Source organism: Condylura cristata, unplaced genomic scaffold (assembly GCF_000260355.1).
Source record: "Condylura cristata isolate star-nosed mole 26May11 unplaced genomic scaffold, ConCri1.0 scaffold00015, whole genome shotgun sequence".
Taxonomy (NCBI): Eukaryota; Metazoa; Chordata; class Mammalia; order Eulipotyphla; family Talpidae; genus Condylura; species Condylura cristata.
In genome coordinates this window covers 38,976,308-38,997,012 of record NW_004567116.1, presented here as the reverse complement: position 1 = coordinate 38,997,012, position 20,705 = coordinate 38,976,308, and the positions used below count along the sequence as shown (strand labels likewise).

Sequence of the window (20,705 nt, the reverse complement as noted above, 5' to 3'; positions counted from 1 at the left end):
GGGGTGAGGTGGTATCTCATTGTGGTTTTAATTTGCATCTCCCTTATTACGAGTGATGTTGAACATTTTTTCATATGCTTGTTGGCCATCTGCAAAAAAATGCTTATTTTTAAAAAAAATCTTTATTTATTTATGAATACAAGAACTGGAGGTAGGCCAGAGGTTCAAGGACTCACTAGAAACAGAGTGGGGAGCAGAACAGGGAGATCAACTGAAATGCACTGCTGAGGGGAGCAGCAGATGAGACAGGAGAGGTCTGCTGTGCCATGTGGGTCAGCTCCATGGCCAGGGATCAAACCCAGGCTTCAATGGCTGGTGATAGTTCTGACACTTAGCCCTTGTGCCACCAACAAGGTGGATTATTGTTTAAGTGGCAGAATTGCAGTATCTCCAAGTTCTGTCTTTCTGCCTGTGTGTAAGTTATTCCTGAATTATATTTGCTGTAAGAGTCCTAACTCTGTGACTTTATAACTCTATGCTCTCTCAAAAATCAACCTCCAGGAAATTCCACATGTCATGCTGGCATTCTAGTCAACTATAAGCTATTAGGAGGCAGGAGCTATGTCTAGTGTGGGTTGCCATATTCCCCACATTCCAATATTTAATAAAGAACAAATGCACTTAGCTCTCTTAGCATTGCCATGTGGGGCTAAATCACCATGTTACAATTGCTGTTTATTCATGTGCCTCTTGTTTGATTATAAACTTTTTAAAGGCAGTTGCTATCGTATTGTCTTCCTAAAAGCCATTTCTTTTGAGCATTCATATCGTTCTGCCTAACAGTATTTGAGTTCATCTTCACTCTTCTCCCAGATTATAAATTCAGTCTTTTCTAGAATTCTTGTGCCTTCTCTACATCTAGCATAATGCCGTGTGTAATAAATTGAATTAAGTGAAGCTGAGAAGAAAATGTGACTTCTTGGGTTCCAAAGTCATCCACATTTTGTCATTTCCTTTTCTCTGCTTGTGGAGTAAGGTGTTAATGGCATGCTTATGTTCTCTACAGGTGGCCTATGATATGGGCGATTTCTACCATGCTATTCCATGGCTGGAGGAGGCTGTCAGTCTCTTCCGAGGATCTTATGGAGAATGGAAGACAGAGGATGAGGCAAGTCTGGAGGATGCCTTGGATCACTTGGCCTTTGCCTATTTCCAGGTAGGGGAATAAGAGAGATTCACTGCTTGCATCCTGATAACTGTGATGCTTAGCAGTTTTCTGAGCATTTTCATATGTCAAATTATCTCACCTTCCTAATAGGAATAAATGTGAATCAAGCAAGACAATTGTTTTATTATTTCCAAATTTCATATGTGAGTAAACTCAATCTCCAAAAAATTTATAGAGCTGGATTTATACCCCAAGTCTGTCTTCCTCTGAGTCCAGTGTCCTTTTTAGTACATTGACTACATTAAAGCCTTCTGCTCCCAGTCAGAGGTAGCATCTCACTTGTAGTTGCACAACTCTATCAACACATGTTTAAGGGGTTCACAATCCATGTAGATCACTCTTTTGCACTTTCAACAACTTTTATGCTACATAAGTCTTCACAATATGTCTTACCATATGTCTGAAGAAGAAGTTTGATTACTATCCTCTTCCATCTTTAACAACTCAAACAATGTGACCAGTGCCGACCCACAGAGTGGACATCACTGGCTTGTAGTATCAGGCTCAGTGTCTCCTGGAGGTGTTGATTGTCCTTGATACTGTTGATCTATGATCTTTTGTACCCTAAGAGGAAGTTCATTTCCCTAAATACAGGAGCTGCCATCTCAGGCATAGCCTATCCTTTTCCCACCGGAGTTATATGGACTTCAAGAATTGACTGGAAAAATTGCTACAGAGCCAATTCCCGAGAGTTCCCAAAACTAATAAGCTATTTCTGCTCCCTACATTCCTTTCTCTTTCCCTCTTTTCCTGAGAAAAGGGAGGAACATGTGAGTGCTCCAAACCTATAGGTTGCTTCCAAAGCGGATTTATTCCCAATGCAGCAAATGGTCGTCTCAGTAAGGTTCCTGGTAAGTAGATCTTTGTCGTAAATCTTTCCAGCCTTCTTTTTCTAACTCTCCTGCTCAATTGCTGAATATTAAAGCTGAAATAAAATCACCATGATATAAGAGAAGTAATTAAATTTTAATAGAGGAAGAAAATGGAGAATTGATACAGAGATCCAGAAAAGAGAAACCAGTGCCGCTTACCTTGAAAGATGGGTTTTAAATAGGCACTGTGTTTGCTTTCTCTGTTCCCACCCTTCCCACAATTGTGCTTTGTCTGGTAAATCTCAGTCATCTTAGAAGTCTTAGCTCAAATATCACCTGTTTTGTGAAGTCTTTCTTAATTCTTGTTAGGCTTTATAAACTTCACTTCTTTGTGTCCCTACAGCACATTTTTAAAAAGCCACAGTAATGGGGGCCTCCCTAATCGTGGAGGGGTTAAAATCTCAGTCTATCAAGCTATCACCAGCCACTGTAGCATGAGTTTGATCTCCAGCCAGGGAGCTGACCCACCTGACGCAGCAGATCTCTCCTGTCTCTCCCGCTGCTCCCCTCAGCAGTGCATTTCAGTAGATCCACCTGTTCTGCTTCCTACTCTGTCTCTGGTGAATCTTTTCACCACTACCCCCCACCCCCAAAACCCTGGCCTATACTCCAGTTTTGTATGCATATATAAATAAATAAAGCCACAGTAATGGAACACAGGAAGCATTGTCTTCCAAATTATTTGTGGCCTTCTTTCCTTCCCAGTAAATGAGGGATAAATACCCATACATGGTATATTTTATAGATCATGTATGTTACATATATGTTATATATAATGGAATAGAATATAATAAACTGCTTTTCATGTGTTTTAGTAAATAATTATTCAGTAACTGCTAATAAATGAGACCACAGAGTAGCAGTTAAGCCATAGGCTCTAGAGACAGATTAGAAATTCTGTCCCACTCTGTGCTTTACAATATTTGATTAATTTTGTCAGTGGATAAATGAAATGTAGTACATACATCCAAAAAATGGTATTCAGTCTTAAAAAGAAAGGAAATTCTGACGCATGCTATATGAATGAACCTTGAAGATATTGTATTATATAAAATGAACCTGTCACAGCAAGACATATACTGTGTAATTCTACTTATAGAAGTTACCTAGACTAGTCATATTCAGTGACAAAAATAATGGTGGTTGCCAAGGACTGGAGGAGAGGGAGAAGGTAGGGAAAATTGAGTTTTTTTTTAAAGAGTCCAGCGGTTCACTTTTGCAAGATGAAAAAATTCTAGAGATAAGTTGCACAACAATGTGGATATATTTAAAAGTATTAAGCTGGATACTTAGAAATGGTTAAGATAGTAAATTTATATTGTTGTATTTTATCACAATTAAAAAAGATAATTTAAAAATCCTGTTTTGGGAGACTATGTAGTGATATAAAAAATACTCCTACTAACAAGGTAGAGCAAAACAATCAGGATGTGAAATTGTGTAAAAATTAAGATACTCACTATGTAAATACCCCTATGTTAAGTGGTTGGGGTACTTGGTTTTCAGCAGAGATTTTTTTTTCTGTTTCATATGGTATATAGTGTGCTTATTATTGCTTTTCATCATTAAAATTGAATTTCTTTAATATGCAAATATGATCCAAAGGAAATACAGTTCGGTGAGTAAATCACCAGCCACAGCCTCCAGGGCAGGACCCAGCCCAGCCAGCCAGGCTGGCTTCCCAGGTAGCCTGTAGATCCCTGTGTCCTTTTGACCTTGTGTAGCTCAGGTAAAATAGCAGTAGGCAGGGGGATTACATTTGAGATGGTAAAAAAAAATGTACAAAATGATGTAAAAATAAACTGTTATAAAATTTTTTAAAAATTACCATAATGTTAAAAAAAAAATAGCAGTAGAGAGAGCTCCAAACTGTGCATGTGCAGAGGGAATGTTTCAAGTTTAGTGTTTCCTTTGCCTCCCTCCCTAGCTAATTTTGTAAACTACAGAAAGTACTGAGCCAGCAGGAGAAACTTTTTTTTTTCATGAAAGTTTTTATAGTTTATATTAAGTTTCATAATACAACACACCAAAATAATGATAGTGTGGAATTATGTAGTTCTGCCTGCTTTAAGGTTAGAAGGGGCTTTTAGAAAAATTATTTTCATTTCGTTTTCTGTCTTCCTGGTGTGGGTGTAAGTGAGAAAACTGAGAAGATCTGATTTGCATCAAGGCTACAAATCCTGAATTAGGCAGAGAATTTTTCTATTAGTTGCCTCTTATTTCATGAGTTTTATTATCTACTTGTGGTGATAGTTGGTGGTTTAGTCAGAGGAGACATCCTCCATGCAGTTAACTCTTCTTTTTCTTTTTTTTTTACTAGGCAGGAAACGTTTCATATGCCCTCAGCCTCTCCCGAGAGTTTCTCCTCTACAGTACGTAATGATAAAGGATAAATCACAGGTCTGATTCACCAGGAAATCTTTTCTACTGTTGGGCCTCGATCTCTACAAGTGAAATACAGCTTTCTATTTTTATTCTTCTAATTTCATAATTCAAGTCACATTTCTAATTGTGGATTAAATCTTACCTATATACTAATCTATGCATCAGAGAGAAATTTTGAAGTTAGTTGGAAAATGCTAAGAAGAAATCATCTGTCCCTTACCTCACTGATTTCCAACCAGTAGTAAGTGTTACTGTATTAGGGAACCAGTTCAGGAATAGAAACCAGTTTGATCAGAGACATTTAAGGACCCACGTAATCACAAAGAACTGTGTATGCAAGGAAAGTGAGTCAGTGGGATAATTCACTTTGGCTGTTTACTGAGATATCCATCCTTCCCTTTAAACCAGAGCTCACTTTGCTGGATAAGCATCCTGTCTGGTAAGCCACAGCCCTCTTCAGGCAGCCCCTTGCTAGAGTTTGTTAGAAAGGAAACAGTTGAATTGGAGTCTCTTAGGCTAAAACCATCAGACATAATGTCACAGGGCAATTCCAGTGTGAAATGGTTTGGCCTGACTGTTGGTCCTCACCTGCACACTTAAAAGGGACTTATGAGACTCAGTTGTAGGTGCACACAGGCTAATAAGCCAAAAGGGAAAGTGAAGAAATGAATAACTCAAGGAGAAAGAGAGAGCAATAAATTGGTGAATGTGTCCTATTTCTATCCATCTGGACCCCCAATAGCACGCTAAAAGCTGATGAAAAACCAAAGATCCCCAAGACCCACATATCTGCTTATATACAAAACCTGGCTGCTTAAACTCCCCCCCTGCTCCCAGCAACCCTCCCTTCGGTGGTGATGACATTATGGGATTTCTGGTCCTTGGTGTCTTGGATCTCTTTGGTCTGGGATGGGGCTAGGGGTCATAAAACCTACTTGTGGAGTTTGTTCAGGACATACCTTCCCACCTGCCAATAATACCTAACTTAACTGCAGTTTCAGGAATGTAGTCCTAAAACTGGGCAACATGGAATTTTCTGGTCAGCACTAATGAGGTAATATTTTCCCAATTCCCAAAGGAACATGAGATAATCTCCCTAAAGACCTCTTCCCACTCCCCAGAGGTCGGTTACCTAAGCATGAAATTATTTCTGCTTCTGTTTTTTTGCTTTCCTTATGTTTGTAAAAACCTTCATCTTGTACAGTTTTGTTTTGTTTTGTTTTAGCTTTCTTCTACTTGTTAGATGTGATGCCGCTGACTCAGAACTCTTTTAGTAGAGTCAGTTAGATCTTTAAAAATAATGCAGCTGGATTTTTGTTGTTGACAATGTAAACAAAAGGGAGACCACCTAACTTAGCTTTCTGGTTGGATGTTTTTGCTTAACATTTTGATTATAGGTGTCTTCCCAGGTTTTCCTTTAATAAGTATTTATATATTCAAATAAGTACATAATCACTACTATGTTCTATCATGTATAAAGAACTTTGTGTAGCACTTTATAATTGTATTTATTACTTTTTAATGAGTCCATTTCGTAACATTATTCCTTTCTGCTTGGATAAACAGTAGAGTAAGGAAGTAACTGTATGACCTGGGAGCATGTGGGCAAATACTGCAGGCACAATTGTAATCCAACCTTCCTTTTAATTCCTCATTCTTGATCTATAAAAATCTCTACTTCTTCCAGAGGATCCAATTTATGAGCAATTTTAAATGGATAAGTAGGATCCAACAAATTGAGATTCCCACTTCCATTTCTGCCTTTGCAATGTCATCACTGGACTCATCATTTCCCATTCCTCCAAATTTCATTTCCCCTCTTGTTAAAAAAAGAGAGAGAGCGTGGTAATTACTGACCCCTTCTCCCCTCCTTGGTCAGGGTTGTGGTGGTGTTAGGAGTATATGAGCTCCTCAGAGAAAGTTGTTTTGGGAGCACTGGAGTAACTGAGCACCTCCTGAGATGGGAGAATCATGCACAGGGCTTCCTGGGCAGGCATGGGCACTTGCCAACCCACATGGCAGCCACAGTAGGCACAAGCAGGTGGGCACAAACGATGTTTAGACCTTGGTAAGGACCATAGCTAGAACCAAAGTGAAGATCCCCTTTGCCCCATTCCGCACTAAGCCTGGACCCATTAGGAATTTTGAAAAGCCAAGTAGATTGGGAATGAATTAGTTTCTAGTTCTCCAGAGAAGAATAAATTCTTTCTACCATACACTGTGGTTCTCTAGACTTCTCTTTCTTAGCACTTGCTTGCCATATTTGATGCTAGTAGTTATTTAGCGTGTCTTTTCTCCATTAGACTCTAAGCTCTGAGAGGTTAGCCTCCAGCACAGTATCAGGTACACAGTAGGTAGTCACTGACATATATCGAATGGATGAGTCAATGAATGAATGAAGCTACTTCCCTCCACAGAACTGATCATCACTCTATCCTAGAGCAACCATCCTCAAGATTCCTTGGCCTAAGACTATCAAATACCACTTTCCTTCACAAAGCCCTTTATAACTCCAGAGCTACCAGGCCCAACTCGCTCTTACTTTAAGACCAGACACTCTTCTGAGAGTGAGGGCCTTATGTCCTCCAGTGCATGGACACTAGTTGTTATTTAAATACCATGTCACTAGTCGGATACAACATCAAGCTGTCAGAAACCTTGGCAGTGTTCCCTGGGATTACTGTATTAGTCTGTATTATTTCCTTCTCTGATTTCTCCCAGGCCCAGAGAATAAGAGGATGGCCAGGAATGTCTTGAAATATGAAAAGCTCTTGGCAGAGAACCCCCACCAGGCTACAGCTGAGGCTGTCATCCAGAGGCCCAATGTACCCCACCTGCAGACCAGAGACACCTATGAGGGGTTATGTCAGACCCTGGGATCTCAGGTAGGATTCTTCAGGGAAAGAGAAAGGGGGGACAAGCTTGGCTAGAGAGGGAAAGTCAGAATTGGAACATGTAGATGGAAAGAGCTGATGCATTTAAAGAAAACAAAAAGCTCACTTGGGTAGCATCAGAGTAAGCATATACTGATTCTAATGCATTCCAGTTTTTTATGCTGTGGCTTCCTGAAATAAATTTCTGCTCCTCCACACTTCTTCTCTTATGCTGATTTTAGTCTTCCCTTCCAGCCCACTCACTACCAAACCCCCAGCCTCTACTGCTCCTATGAGACCAATTCCAGCCCCTACCTGCTACTGCAGCCTGTCCGGAAGGAGGTCATCCACCTGGAGCCCTATGTTGTTCTCTACCATGACTTTGTCAGTGACTCAGAGGCTCAGAAAATTAGAGGACTTGCAGAACCATGGGTGAGTCTCCCCAAAGTCTGCAGAGGATTCCCCTTAATGTGCCTTCAGTTCAGCAGTATGAGACGGGGTAGCTTAACAACCAAGCACATCATTGGTTCAGGAGTTCAAAATGGCAGCTACTCCATAAAATTAATCAGTGATGGGAAAAACAGTGATGGTTGCAGTGGAGGGAAGGGGTTGGCTGGGAAAGGATACAGGGGGGGTTTCTGTACTCTTGGTATCTTGTTGAGGATGTGAGGGTGCATGAAAGCATGCATTTGCCAAAACCCAGCAAATGGCATCCTTGAGATACATGCATATCATTGTATGTGAAGCTAGCCTCCTGTCAGTCATTCCACATTACTGGTCCGAGAAAAATAAAAGGATGAAATGATAGGGATAAGGAGTAGTATCCTGTTGCAGATTTAAAGAATCACAGGGGGACCCTACATGGTGGCGCAGCGGGTTAAAGTGCAGCACTGTGAAGCTATCAGCATCTGCTTCGGTGCAAGTTTGAACCCTGCCCCAGGAAGTGGCCCACATGGCACAGCAGACCTCTCCTGTCTCACTCACTGCTCCCCTCAACAGTGTACTTCATTGATCTGCCTGTTCTGCTCCCCACTCTGTCTGCACCTCTCACCACCCCTGCACCTCTGTATGTATAGATAATAAATCTTAAAAAAAAAAAAAAAGAATTACAGGGGAAAGATCTAAATCAGTTTCATTATTTGATTAGAGGAAACTAAGTTGCAAAGAGGGAAAGTTCGCACATGCTCAAGGTCACACGTGTGGCTGGAGCAGAACTGGAACTCAGAGATACATTACTACTGTTCTGTTGCTCAGCCAGTTAACTTGGCCTAGTATGTCTGTAACCAGCAGTAAAGTTTCCTTTCTTTCTCACATTGTATTCTTGCCTGGGCTGGCTACGCTTTGTACCATACTGTATCACAAATACGCAGCCTGACAAAACAGCCTCATTGGGCACATCGGCAGTCTTGTGGGAGAGGAAAAAGACAAAGATGGCAAACTACAAGCTGGTTATTAAAGCTTTTGCTTGGGAGTGCCGGATATTACTTCTGCCCACATTTCACTGGCGAAGGCGAAGCATCTGCTCCCACTACAGCAGGGAGAGTAAATCTAACTCCCTGGCAGGCAAGGTGTGGCAAATCTCCAGCCTGGCAGGCTTGCTGTGTCTGGAAAGGGGACATTTAATTCTCCCAGGAAGCGTGGCAAATATTTAGAAAAATAATACTATTTCATCATTTTAATAAGCATGTGGCCTCATGCAAATGGCACACAAAGACTGAAATGCTTATGTCATTGTGCCCTTAGTAGTGTGTTGTTCATCCAGGCAGCATTTAGTCATCGGCAGCAGAGTACATCCTGCTGTGTACCAGATACCATAATGGATGCTGGGCTTTTCCAGAGGGATTGTGTAATGATTCTTTCTCTGTCAGAGCTTACGGCATAAAGGGACAACCAGAGATTTATGAGACACTGTGATGCATGTTGTTTTAGAAGGAATTGTGCTGTGGCAGCATGAAAAAGGCAAACTGGCTCTGAGGGAAAGGTAGGTTGGGGAGAGGAAAAGCAATCAAGGCTTCCCTACAGAGGTGAAATTCAGCAGAGTGACTTGGTGGCAAAGGGTGATCCAGAAAGATGAAAGAATCTGTGTGAGGACCTGCTGTGAAATGTGTTCTGAGAACGAGCAGGAATTGGGTAGCTGAAGTGTGCAAGGGGCGTAGAGGGGGGTGGAGGGTGAGAGGAGTGGGCATTACCCCAAGAAGGCAGTAAGTACCAGGCTGAGGAGCTGGGGGTTATACTTTGGGCTGTTTGTGGGACAGTTTGAAACAAGAGAGTGGTATGATCAGGTCTGTGAATTGTGAGGAGGACTGACAAAACACACAGGAGAACAGTAATAATGATTTCAGCCAAAGTGATCCCAGTAATGTCTCATATCTTTGTACAGAAGATTAAGTTCCAGTGTATTTTCAATAATGTAGGTTTCTCAGTGAGTCAGTGGTGGCTTTCAGCCAGCAGCTACTTTTTCCTTAAAGCCACTCTGTTGTCATGGTAACAGGAGGGGTTTCCAACCTAGGGAAGTTCATTCAAACCTTCCTGGCCAGGGCATTATGGTTTGGTTTGCACCGATCTCATCACACTCCCCTTTCCCAGAAGGGCCCTGCTGGGTTGGTCTTCAGCTCCCTCAGAAATCAGCCCTTATATGGGTTTATATGATAGTAGCCACATCTTGGGAGTTGAGTACAGATGCCTCCGTGGCTTGTGTTGAATTATCTGCTTCCTATTCACTATCCCTTTCTCCAAAAATGAGCCCTGTCTCACACACACACACACACACACACACACACACACACACACACACGTCCCACATCTTGTACACAATGATGTGGCTGGAAGCTACACCACCTTTGGCCCATTAGCCCTGACCACTCTGGCCACTTTTATTGTTCCAATAGAACATTCTTTTCAGATTGCTTTTGGGAACCACATACAAAATTTCCATGTCCTCTGAACTTAAAGCTCTTGTAGTTGTTTGGTACTTAATTTTTCATTTGTTCTGACATATATGTTGCCTGGTATCACAGACACTTTTATGGGCTAGCGTTCTGTCTCTCCAGCAAGATAATTGTCCTTCTTACATGCCAAGCCTCATATTAAGCAGCCATAATAGTCTTTAAAAGGTCACATTCGATTCTGTCAAGCCCTAATGAGTCACGTTTGCCCAGAAACGACTGCAAGGCTGCGAGGCTTCACTGTTTCGGACTCTTTCTTGCATGTCTTCTTTGTACTCAAGGCCCCGACTACACTAAACAATCTGCATTTCTGTGAGTGGGTCAAACTCACATCTTGGCCTGGAATGCCCTTCCCGGGGCTCCTTTTCACCTGCATGATTCCAATTGTCACTTGGCATGCTGGGAAGCCTTCCCACCCCGCATAAGAGTGGGCTAATGCTTCTGTCTCTATAAGGCCTTGTACTTGCCCCTTACAGTCTCCTTGCAGGGGCTGATTGGTGCTTATGTTGTTTTTTTTTTAAAAAAAATATTTATTTATTTATGCATACAGTACTGGGGTACAGGCCAGAGGTGCAGGGGCAGTGATAGGCTTCATCAGAGACAGAGTGGGGAGCAGAACAGGCAGACTGACAAAGAACACTGCTGAGGGGGACAGCGGGTGGGTCAGGAGAGGTCTGCTGCGCCATGTGGGTCACCTCCAGGGCAGTGATCGAGCTCATGCTGAAGTGGCTTTAGCTTCTTAGTGTTGTGCTGTAACCTGCTGTGCCACAGGGGAGGGCTTCTATGTTGTGTTTAAAATGCCTGATACTGTGCTTAACACAGAGAACAACTAATACATTTTTTAAACCTCCTAGACTAATGACTTGTGGGTGCACAATAAATAATAATTAAAGGAATTAAGTGCAAGGTGATTCTGTTACAGGGCAGCCCAGAGTAGTCTGGGCTGCTTGTCAGTGAGGCCTCACCTGCACACTTAAAATTCAGTTACCCTGCAGACATACACAAAAGGATCAAAAATGGGTTTATTTACAAAAGGGGGAAAAGAATAGGAAACAACCCAGGGAAAGAGCGGGATACAAACTGGAATACCTTACCAGCTCGGCCAACTGAAAACGCTGAGTCATGAGGTCCAGAGAGCCGTTTCCCTAGCTGGAGAGCGAGAGGTGCAATGGTGCCCTATTTATCCCCCAAAGTCCCAGAATGCCTGCTTAGCTCCGCCCTTGGGTCCTTGCAGTTCTCTCCCTGGTACTGCTGGGAGTTGTAGTTTCCAATCACTGGAGTAGGGGGTAGAGTCCAGCAAGCTGGAGTAGGGGGTGGAGCCCACAAGACTCTGCAGAGTTCCTTTAGGACATCCTTCCCCTTAACAATTCCTTTATTGAAGGTGGAGTTGCAGGGTGGGGAGATCCCCTGAGATTTTTTTTAAATCTCTGATGTTGCCCCAAAGAACAGGAGGGAGATCTCATCTAGGAATCTCTCCTCTGGCTGGCTCAGGAGAGGTGCTGGAAAGGACAAGATAGAGGCAATATCAGTCCTGGTACTGTATCCTGATTCTGCAGAGTGAACCCCCAAAAACATGTTCACATATTGCATTTTATGGTGCCTGTTCAGTGTGCAGGGCCCTGCCCATGTTCCAAGAGTAGAACCTTTTCCAAGGTTATCTGCCTGATTTAGTTGCCAGAAGACTCTGAGAAAGGAAAGGGCTCCTGTCTTATGGTGGCCCTGTTCTGGCCTCTGCTCTGATGCTGGTGGTGCCAGGCTGGGTCTGTCAGCACAAGGCATTCATTTCATCCGCCTTGAGCACAGCTCCCTGCCAGGTCCCCGTGGACCCTGGGGATCAGCACTGACAAAACGCCAAGGTTTTACCGCCATGGAACTGACTTCTGATGTCAGAGCAGAAGTAGACACAAACTTATGTAAGTCGACATGATTTCACTTTTTATCTGTCATTTAGCACTTTTTCAGTGAGAAACCACTTTAAACATAATTTAAAATTTATGTCCAGACATTCAGAACAAGGTAGAGATCTCAATTACATAGAGACTTGAAACCTTTTTATTTTTTTCTTCTTTTTTCTTATAATCACAACAAAAGAGATTTTGATTCTCTGTATGGAAGGGCTTTTGTTGGAATTATTCAGAAGGGGCCAGTTGCCTCTGAGAGTAGATTGTTTCTTGTTATTGGAGGTGTTTAAGTGCCAGCACAGTCCAGCCCATGTCACTCATGCAAAGGTCAATGAGAATCAGCCTTTCTGCTGACAGAACTTAGAGGCTTGCATATGCAAAAGATTCAAAGATCATTTTATCATCATTTATTTTCCAGGTTGGTAGCTATCACTAAATTGTACCCTTTACTAGGGAGGTCCTGGCAATGGCCAGGTTTATGCTTAAGAGTGGGGTATATGCAAGGAAATGTTAACTTTTCCCTTTGTATCATCTCCATTTGAAGTTTCTCTTGCATTTTTTGCAACAGCTGCAGAGATCTGTGGTGGCATCAGGTGAAAAGCAGGTGCCAGTGGAGTACCGAATCAGCAAAAGGTGAGAGGTGACCTCATCGTTGAAGGCTCAGCTCAGCCATCATGATGCCTCCAGGGGGCGCAGTTCATGCATATGCCTGCATATTCTTTCTACCAGGGAGCAAGAACATACAGACCTCCCCCACTACCCCCCTCCAAGTACTGTCATATGATCTGATGACTTACCTGAGGCCATAGGGAGAGACTTGAAGAACTCCAGTGTTCTAATCCAAAAAATGCAAGTGGAGTTGTTCTTCTAACCAGGATCTCTTTTCCAGAAAATGCAGTGCTAGCCCATTTGTAACTTGACTTTATAAGATTCCACTCCTACATTCTACTCATATTCCAAGCGTGACTTTGGCCAGAAGGAGGACCAGAAGCCATGGACTTGACCAGCTCTGCCCCTTACAAACTTCACCCCTTGAATTGCCTCTGTGAGGACAAGACTGATGCTATAGCAACTGTGGACACTGGGACCATGGGACACAGTGATGACCACATCATTGGGGAGAGGTTGACACAGGATGGGTGAATAATTTAGGTTGTCTGGGAAGTGAGGTTGGTGATAAAAAATATTTAGATTCAGAATCATTTAGCTTAATTTATTTGACCTTGTGTATTTCAGGGCCTTTGATATTAGGAATTATTCCCAAATGATGGAAGGTGCACATAACCTCAATTTTCATTGCTTCTAATCTTTCTGACATTTTAGTGTCAAAGAGAAAATTCAACCCTCTATTGATGTTCTTGGCTTTTAGGACAGCAGGTGGTATTTTCTTTACTTTTTAGGTAAAGAATCAGAGACAGGTGTAACCTCTTTCTCTGTCCACCACCGCCCCCCTCTCTTGGCTCAGTCCTCACAACTGCCCTGGAACTGGTCCCACACAGGTCACCAGAGAACTCCTAATTGCCTAATCATTTTCCTGTCCAGGAATTGTCAAGGACTGTCCTTTACCCATAAAGACCAGTCTCATTACCGTGGAATCCTGAGCTTTCTACATGTTGTGAACCTCCTCTCTCACGTGTCCTCCAGGGACCAGATGCTGAGGACTCAGGCATACTGCATATTGTTCCTCCGCCATGTATCTTTTCATGCTGTTTCAACAACCTGAAATCCTCCAGTGGCTTTTCCATCTCTTGGTCTTATGCACCCTTCAAAATTGACCTACATGTCACCATCTGAGCTTAGTGCCCCAGCCAGAATTAATGCCTCCTTCCTTGGTGCTCCCCAGCACTTTAGCTTCAAGGCTGTTTCCCTTTCTTTACTCTATCTTGATTTGTACTCAATTATATGAGTTCTTCTTGGGTATCTCTGTAAATCAAAGAACATATAACATGCACTTCATAGGGCAGAAGGAATCATTGATCATTTCTGGAGCAAAGTGGTGATGCTCAGTTCTTCCCTTGAGCTCTCCTGCTCTCCCCAGGATGCTCTCCGCTTTTGTTTGGTGAACAGGGCTTCTCTTCCCCGGAACCTATATAATTGATTCCAAATCATCCACTTAATCAGAACCTCCATAAGACAGTCAGGATGAAAGACTGAACTTTTTTTTGGCTTATCCTGCTTTGTTCTGGAGCAGAATCGAAATGCTGAGATTCTCTGTGCTTACAGCAGACAGACGCATAGCCTACAAAACATCTTCACATGCATTGTTTCTCATGGTCTTCACAAGTCCATAAGGTAGATACTATCATCCTTATTTTTTAAGTGAACATACTGAACTGAAGAGAGGTTAAAGGTTAACTATCTAATGTAGGAAGCTTTTTCCTTTGCACCTCTACTGAGATTTTTCTAAAACAGTGTTTTAAAGACTGGGTGTTGTCCAACTCCTCTTTGTATCCCAGTGCCTAGTGAACAATGCATCACTCTGGGGTCTAGTACCTAGCACTGGGTCTGCATTTAATAGGCCTCAGAAAAGGGTGAATGAACGAACATGTCAATGTTGAGAAAGAGGACAAAGTAGACTGGCAGACATAACCTGAGGAGGGAGGACGTAACTAGGCATTCACATTTCTCTTCCTTTCTTCCCTTTCTTCTTTTCCTTTCCCTCCATTCTTCCTCCCCTCTTCACTTCTTCCTTCACACAGTTGACATCATTCATACATTCAAAACTACTTCTGCCATCAGATCACTGATGCTGCCACTGTGGTATGTTTTAGTGCCTGGCTGAAGCACACTGTTGACCCAATGCTGGTGACCCTTGACCATCGCATTGCTGCCCTCACGGGACTTGATGTCCAGCCACCCTATGCAGAGTACCTTCAGGTGGTCAACTATGGCATTGGAGGGCACTATGAGCCTCACTTCGACCACGCAACGGTAACTGGGCTCCCTGACTCATCTCTTCAGACGGGGGGCCAGAGCACCATTTGTTTCTCAGAGACAGGCTCTTACAGGGCTTCTGGGAAACACTAAGTGAAATCTTAGAACAAAGTTTCTTGTTCCAGGAAGAGCTAAAAGCCTTGGTCTTAAGCTGATTGCTGCTGATTCGTTTTTCTCATGACTCATGAGAAAATGCACCATCATGCACCAGTTCCCCACCTGCAAAATTTGCCATGGGGACAAGAATGTGGTCTGTCATAGAGTCTTTTGTCCTGAGTCACTCAGTTTTCTCAGGGAAGATTGTCCTAATCATTCACTTTTCCTCATGAACTCTACTGCCCAACTTTGCTGACAGGGATGCAGTAAGTAATTTGGGAAGCTTAAACAATTACATTGATCTATATTCAATACAAACTTTACCAAAATTATCAGACACTTACTGATGTAAAAGTTAACAATTGACCCTAAAATGTATGTGAAAATACAAAGGACTTAAAATAGCAACTTAACTACATGTTGACTACATGTGGCTCAAAGCTATGGATCACCCTGACACTCCCATTTCCATTTTTTGTGTTTTATGGTGGACTCCTGGCTATCACTCTGGTTCTACCTGCATAAAATGCTGAAATGTTCTGTTTTTGTTTCAGTCACCAACCAGTCCGCTGTACAGAATGAAGTCTGGGAACCGAGTTGCAACATTTATGATCTATGTGAGTTTGCTCTGGGGGCCAAGGCTCCTATCTAGTGATTATTTACATTGCTTGTATTTTAAGGTTTTCAAAGTAATTTCTAATACTGATTTCATCAGATAGACGACCAAATTCTCTAAGAATTTTTTTGAAATTCAGACTGTCCTTGTTAAGTCCTTTAGGAGACACAAAGAAATACAAGCCGAAGTTTCAGTGTATAGACTTAAGTAGGACCTCATGGTCGGCACTGATTGACAATCAAGAGGCCCTGGGAACTGAACAACACAAGTTTAGGGATTGAAGATGCCTAGTGTGCTTGAAAAAATGGGAGCGTGTCCCTTTGAGGTCCCATAGGATAGTTTGTATGCAAAAGTATGTACCTCTAGATGAGGTGATGGAACTGTGAGGGAAAAGGAAAAAAAGAGAAACGAGGCAACTAAAATTATAGGAGGGAAGAACAGAGAAGCCTTCCAAGAAATTCAATAATGCTGCTCTCACACATGCAGTGAAAATTCTCTTCCTTACCTCCCCATAAAGTCCTTGAGAAAGTCTCCATTACTCCCCACCCCTTAACTAATAAATTCACCTCTTCTAATTTCTAACCTGAGCCCACAGGATTCTATCCAGGACTTTGTGATCTTGCCTGTCTCATCCCCTTAGATCATGTGAGTTTACTTCCTTCTCTAATTACAAGTCATAATTGCACTCATTTGTTAGTAAAATTATAAGAGGGTATCACTATTAAATGGAGGGATAAATGTGATGCAAAACTTGAAGTGCAGCTGGAGGAGTCCAAGGCATCCTCAATACTTTGCTTCTGTGGCCCTGCATTCAAGCACGAACGCCACTACTCAGCGGCACCCTTCATTCCTAAACTGGGTGACCAACTGTTCATAAGTATTCTCCCCCATAGCTGAAATAGGGAAATACAGGTGGGAATCTGTGCAGAAATGGCATCAGATGTAGGGCAGGGCAGAGGAGGGCTATCGGGAGATTTCACCTCTGGTTCCTCTGCTTGTAGCTGAGCTCGGTGGAAGCTGGAGGAGCAACAGCCTTTATCTACGGCAACTTCAGTGTGCCTGTGGTTAAGGTGAGTAGGCTCTCGCCAAAGATGGTAAGAAAGCGGAACAGCCTAGTGTCCCTGCTGTCGGGACATGTGCATTTATTCCTAGGAGGGGGTACAAAGCAGTCTTCCTGATGACCAGCATTGAAGATAAACCCTCAATCTTCTTTCCTTCCCCATGTTACTTGTGTGTCTATTTTTATTTACCCATGCATCACTGGGAGATGATGACATGCCTGCCTTCCCTATTACAATAGAGCCCCTCAAAACGAAGAACTCTTAATTTATTCAACTGAGACTCCTCTACAGTATCTGGCACCTTAAGTCATCTGCTGAATAAAGGCTGAGGGCTGAAGGCCTGAGGACACAGGAAACCACAGCTGTAGCATCACAGCATCGCTGCAAGGTCTCTGCAGCCAGGCCAGGCACAGACAGGGCACGGGGCAAGTGCTTTGTTGGATGGGAGAATCTCTCTCCCCAGATTTCAGATCTGTCAATCTTCCTGCAACATTTACCTAGTTCAGGGAAGAAATGAAGATGATGAAATTATCCCAGGAAAAGGCTTCGCACAATGCCCAATACCCTCTTCCTTAACTCAGGCTTTGTTTATATATAATAGCCAAGGTTAAAGTAAGCCAATAGGGGAGGGAAAAAGGAAAGAAAGAATAGGCGAGTGAAGAAAAAAGAATCCATAGGAGTTGGCATCAAAACATGGGCTTGAGTCCTGATTTTGCTCCCTGCTTCCTGGGAATTGTATTAACGAATCCTAAGGAGAAGTATCTGAATTAATTAACTTCTTAGTTGTAAAGGAACATTTTGTGCACCCTGTGGTTTTGTTGAGTGACCCTCCTAGCAATCTTGGAACACCCAGAACTTTCTCCTAGCCTTGCTGCACTCTTACCCAGGCCTGTTTTTGTGCCTGTCTCTTCTTCCATGATACTGAGCTCTTGGGAGCAGAACTGGACAGGACTTTTCTCTGCGCCCTTGGGGCCTGGAGCAAAATAGGCCCTTCATAAATGACCTGTGCATGAATGAACAAGGAAACAGCACCTTATTCCATTTCATGCCATTTGATGCAGACCCAGTTCCCCTCTGCCCAGGCAGTTTCATGCATACATATGTTTTTAAACGTTCTTAGTGCATTTGCTCATGTGCTTCCAAAAGACTGAGAATGGGGCTGATCTCCCAGAGCTGGGGGTGTCTTGTTTTCAGAATGCAGCGCTGTTCTGGTGGAACCTGCATCGGAGTGGTGAAGGGGATGATGACACACTTCACGCTGGCTGTCCTGTCCTGGTGGGAGACAAATGGGGTGAGACTGCCTTTCTCTGCATGGCTGTGGTGTGAGAGCTTCAGAGCACAGTGAAATGGGAGGCAGATGGGAAATAGCACAGACCTTCCATTCCCAAAACTTCACATGTGCCTCTTTGTACTGAAATGATCAGATTCTGGGTTTCCCGCCAGGACACTGGAAGCCCACGAAAGACTCGAATCCGTCAGTAAAGGTTTACTGACCTGATCAGATAGGCCTTGATTCCAGAGCACAGTTGAGGAACATGCTGCTCTGTCCCAGCCCAGCAGCCCAAGGACAGAATCATCAGTCCAGCACTTCAGCTATTTAGTGTCATTCAAGGAGGAGATAGTGAAAGAAGAGACAGACAGTGACCATGTTTATGTTATCCATGTGTTGAAGAACACCTAACCCCCACCCCGAGCAGACACTACCAGGAGAAGCCACCCCTTCCTCTTACCACTCTGGAGTGGCCCCATGGCAGGGGAGAGGGGTTTATATGAGCTGTGTGAAGGGGAGGGTGACCTTAGTATACTCACAGGTTTGAAAACTAGTCTGTACTAGACAGGCCCTGTCAGGCATTCTTCCCAGAGGACAGTGTCCTCTTTGCTGTTGATCTCTGCTAGCAGCAACAGCTCGTAGTCCACAGCAGGGCTGAAGTCAGGAGACAAGTGGACTGCCGAGGGTGCTGAAAGAGGCGCCGAGGGTGCTGAAGGAGGTCCTCTCTGGTCACCTGCTCAGCCTGACCTCCTCTACCCCCCGCCTTCTCTCCCAGTGGCCAACAAATGGATACATGAGTACGGACAAGAATTCCGCAGACCCTGTGGCTCAAGCCCTGAAGACTAAAATGTTGGCAGAGAGAAGTTGGTGACGTGCTGTGGCTTTCCAGAGAAGCCAGAACTCAAATGCTAGGGTAGGCGAAGAGAGAAGAAAGCAGTCTTCCACAGGAGGCCTGGCCACGGCCACCTGCTCCTTGCCAGTGGGAGACCGGGAGGTCTTCACCAGGAAGCACCTGGGAATTGTGCTGTTTCTCCTCAAATCATGAGTCAGGGTAGAATGGACAATATAAAGAATGGGGCAAGAGGAGCAGAAAGAGAACTCCGTGGCGCTCAGTCAGTCTAGGGAACAGAACACATCCATAGCAATAGTCTCTGGGGGTGAGTCATTCAGACCTTTGCCCCTTTGAACCTTGACCATGGGGGGCGGCAGTGGCATTCAGGTCACTGAAGAAGGGGCCTGACTTCCTTGGCTTTAAGCTCTTCTCCCCACCGACTTCTGCTAAAAATGGAGTGGGGCATGTCTGTGGATCTCATGTGGTGATAATTACTTTTTAAGGGGAAAGCAACTTTTTTTACATGGTGATTTTTAATACAGTCATTAAAAATGTTTTTAACAAGTTATTTCACAGCCTAGAATATTCTTATGCTAACACACTGAGTGAAAAGAACAGGTTTTACTCATGCCATCGCTATAATTCCAACTTGGCTCTCTTCCCACTATGCCCTTCTCACACTCCCGGCAGCCCAGCTCTCTTTCTGCTCTCTGCTTCCACCCTGCTCGTTGCCATCAAAATTGCTCCCACTCTTCAGGCTGCTGTGTTCACTGCTTTCAAATCCTGCTGTTCCAGAGCAATTACCATCATACCATCAAGACTCAGTGTCCCTTTGGAGAGGACTTCCTTGCCACCAGCCACTTTCTTTTACGTTTATCAGTTTTATTCCTTTTTAACACTTTTCTTTGAATTGAAATGACTTTACCTGATTTTGTTCAGTTGCCTGCCCTGCAGGGCGAGTGCATGACAATCCCACGATGCTTTGCAGCTGCTTCTCCTACAGCCTCTATCTTGCTGCCTCTGTATTACATGCTTATTTGCTGGCTGCTCATACTACATGCTGTACTCCTTATTTCTATTTCCAGAGGCTGCCTGGTTCAAAGTAAGTAGGCATTCAGCAAATATTTTTGGATAAATGAATTAGAAGGTATAATCTGAAAGGTACTTTGGAGGACAGGTAGATTTTTATAGGCAGAGTCTACTAAGAAGCATTTCCCAGCAGTACTAGCAAGAACTAAGGCTGTGTTGAAGGGTGAATATAATATTTGAGCACTGGTGCAAAGACAACATTCTCAGTGACTTAGCTCAGAATCTTCATAGTCAGGGCTTGTGTCTTGTTCACGGAGAAGCCAGACTGTTCAAGCTGGCAGGTTACACACCTTGTAGCCTCTGCCCTCTCCTTGTGCCATGGGCAGGCACATGCTTTTATATTTCTGAGGAAAGTATGGTAATACTCCAACATCTTTTTTCCTTTTTAAAGATTTACTTTTATTTATTTATGAATATAAGAACTAGGGTGTAGACCAGAGGTGCTGGGGGTGAGAGGATTCACCAGAGTCAAGAGTGGGGAACAGAACAGGCAGATCCACTGAAATATACTGTGGAGGGGAGCAGTGGACCAGACAGGAGTGGTCTGCCAAGCTATGTGGGTGGGCTCCCTGGCCTGGGCTTGAGTGGGGAACTGGAATGCTGAAGTTGGTGGAGATTGCTTGATAGCACCAAGACTTTAACTTTAACCTTTGCGCCGCCAGG

The 20,705-nt window shown here is 43.4% G+C and overlaps 1 protein-coding gene across 1 annotated transcript in view; it reads left to right on the top strand.

The window, feature by feature from the left end:
- Positions 1 to 19,468, top strand: part of P4HA3 (prolyl 4-hydroxylase, alpha polypeptide III) — a 31,597-nt gene extending 12,129 nt beyond the window's left edge. Inside the window, exons 6-15 of the mRNA XM_004683198.2 lie at positions 1,007 to 1,156; positions 4,361 to 4,412; positions 7,147 to 7,310; positions 7,554 to 7,730; positions 12,713 to 12,777; positions 14,916 to 15,075; positions 15,729 to 15,791; positions 16,792 to 16,860; positions 18,046 to 18,142; positions 18,897 to 19,468. Of these exons, the coding sequence (XP_004683255.2) occupies positions 1,007 to 1,156; positions 4,361 to 4,412; positions 7,147 to 7,310; positions 7,554 to 7,730; positions 12,713 to 12,777; positions 14,916 to 15,075; positions 15,729 to 15,791; positions 16,792 to 16,860; positions 18,046 to 18,142; positions 18,897 to 18,967 (1,068 nt within the window). The 3' untranslated portion in view covers positions 18,968 to 19,468. The remainder of the gene's footprint in view (positions 1 to 1,006; positions 1,157 to 4,360; positions 4,413 to 7,146; positions 7,311 to 7,553; positions 7,731 to 12,712; positions 12,778 to 14,915; positions 15,076 to 15,728; positions 15,792 to 16,791; positions 16,861 to 18,045; positions 18,143 to 18,896) is intronic.
- Positions 19,469 to 20,705: the final 1,237 nt, after the last annotated feature.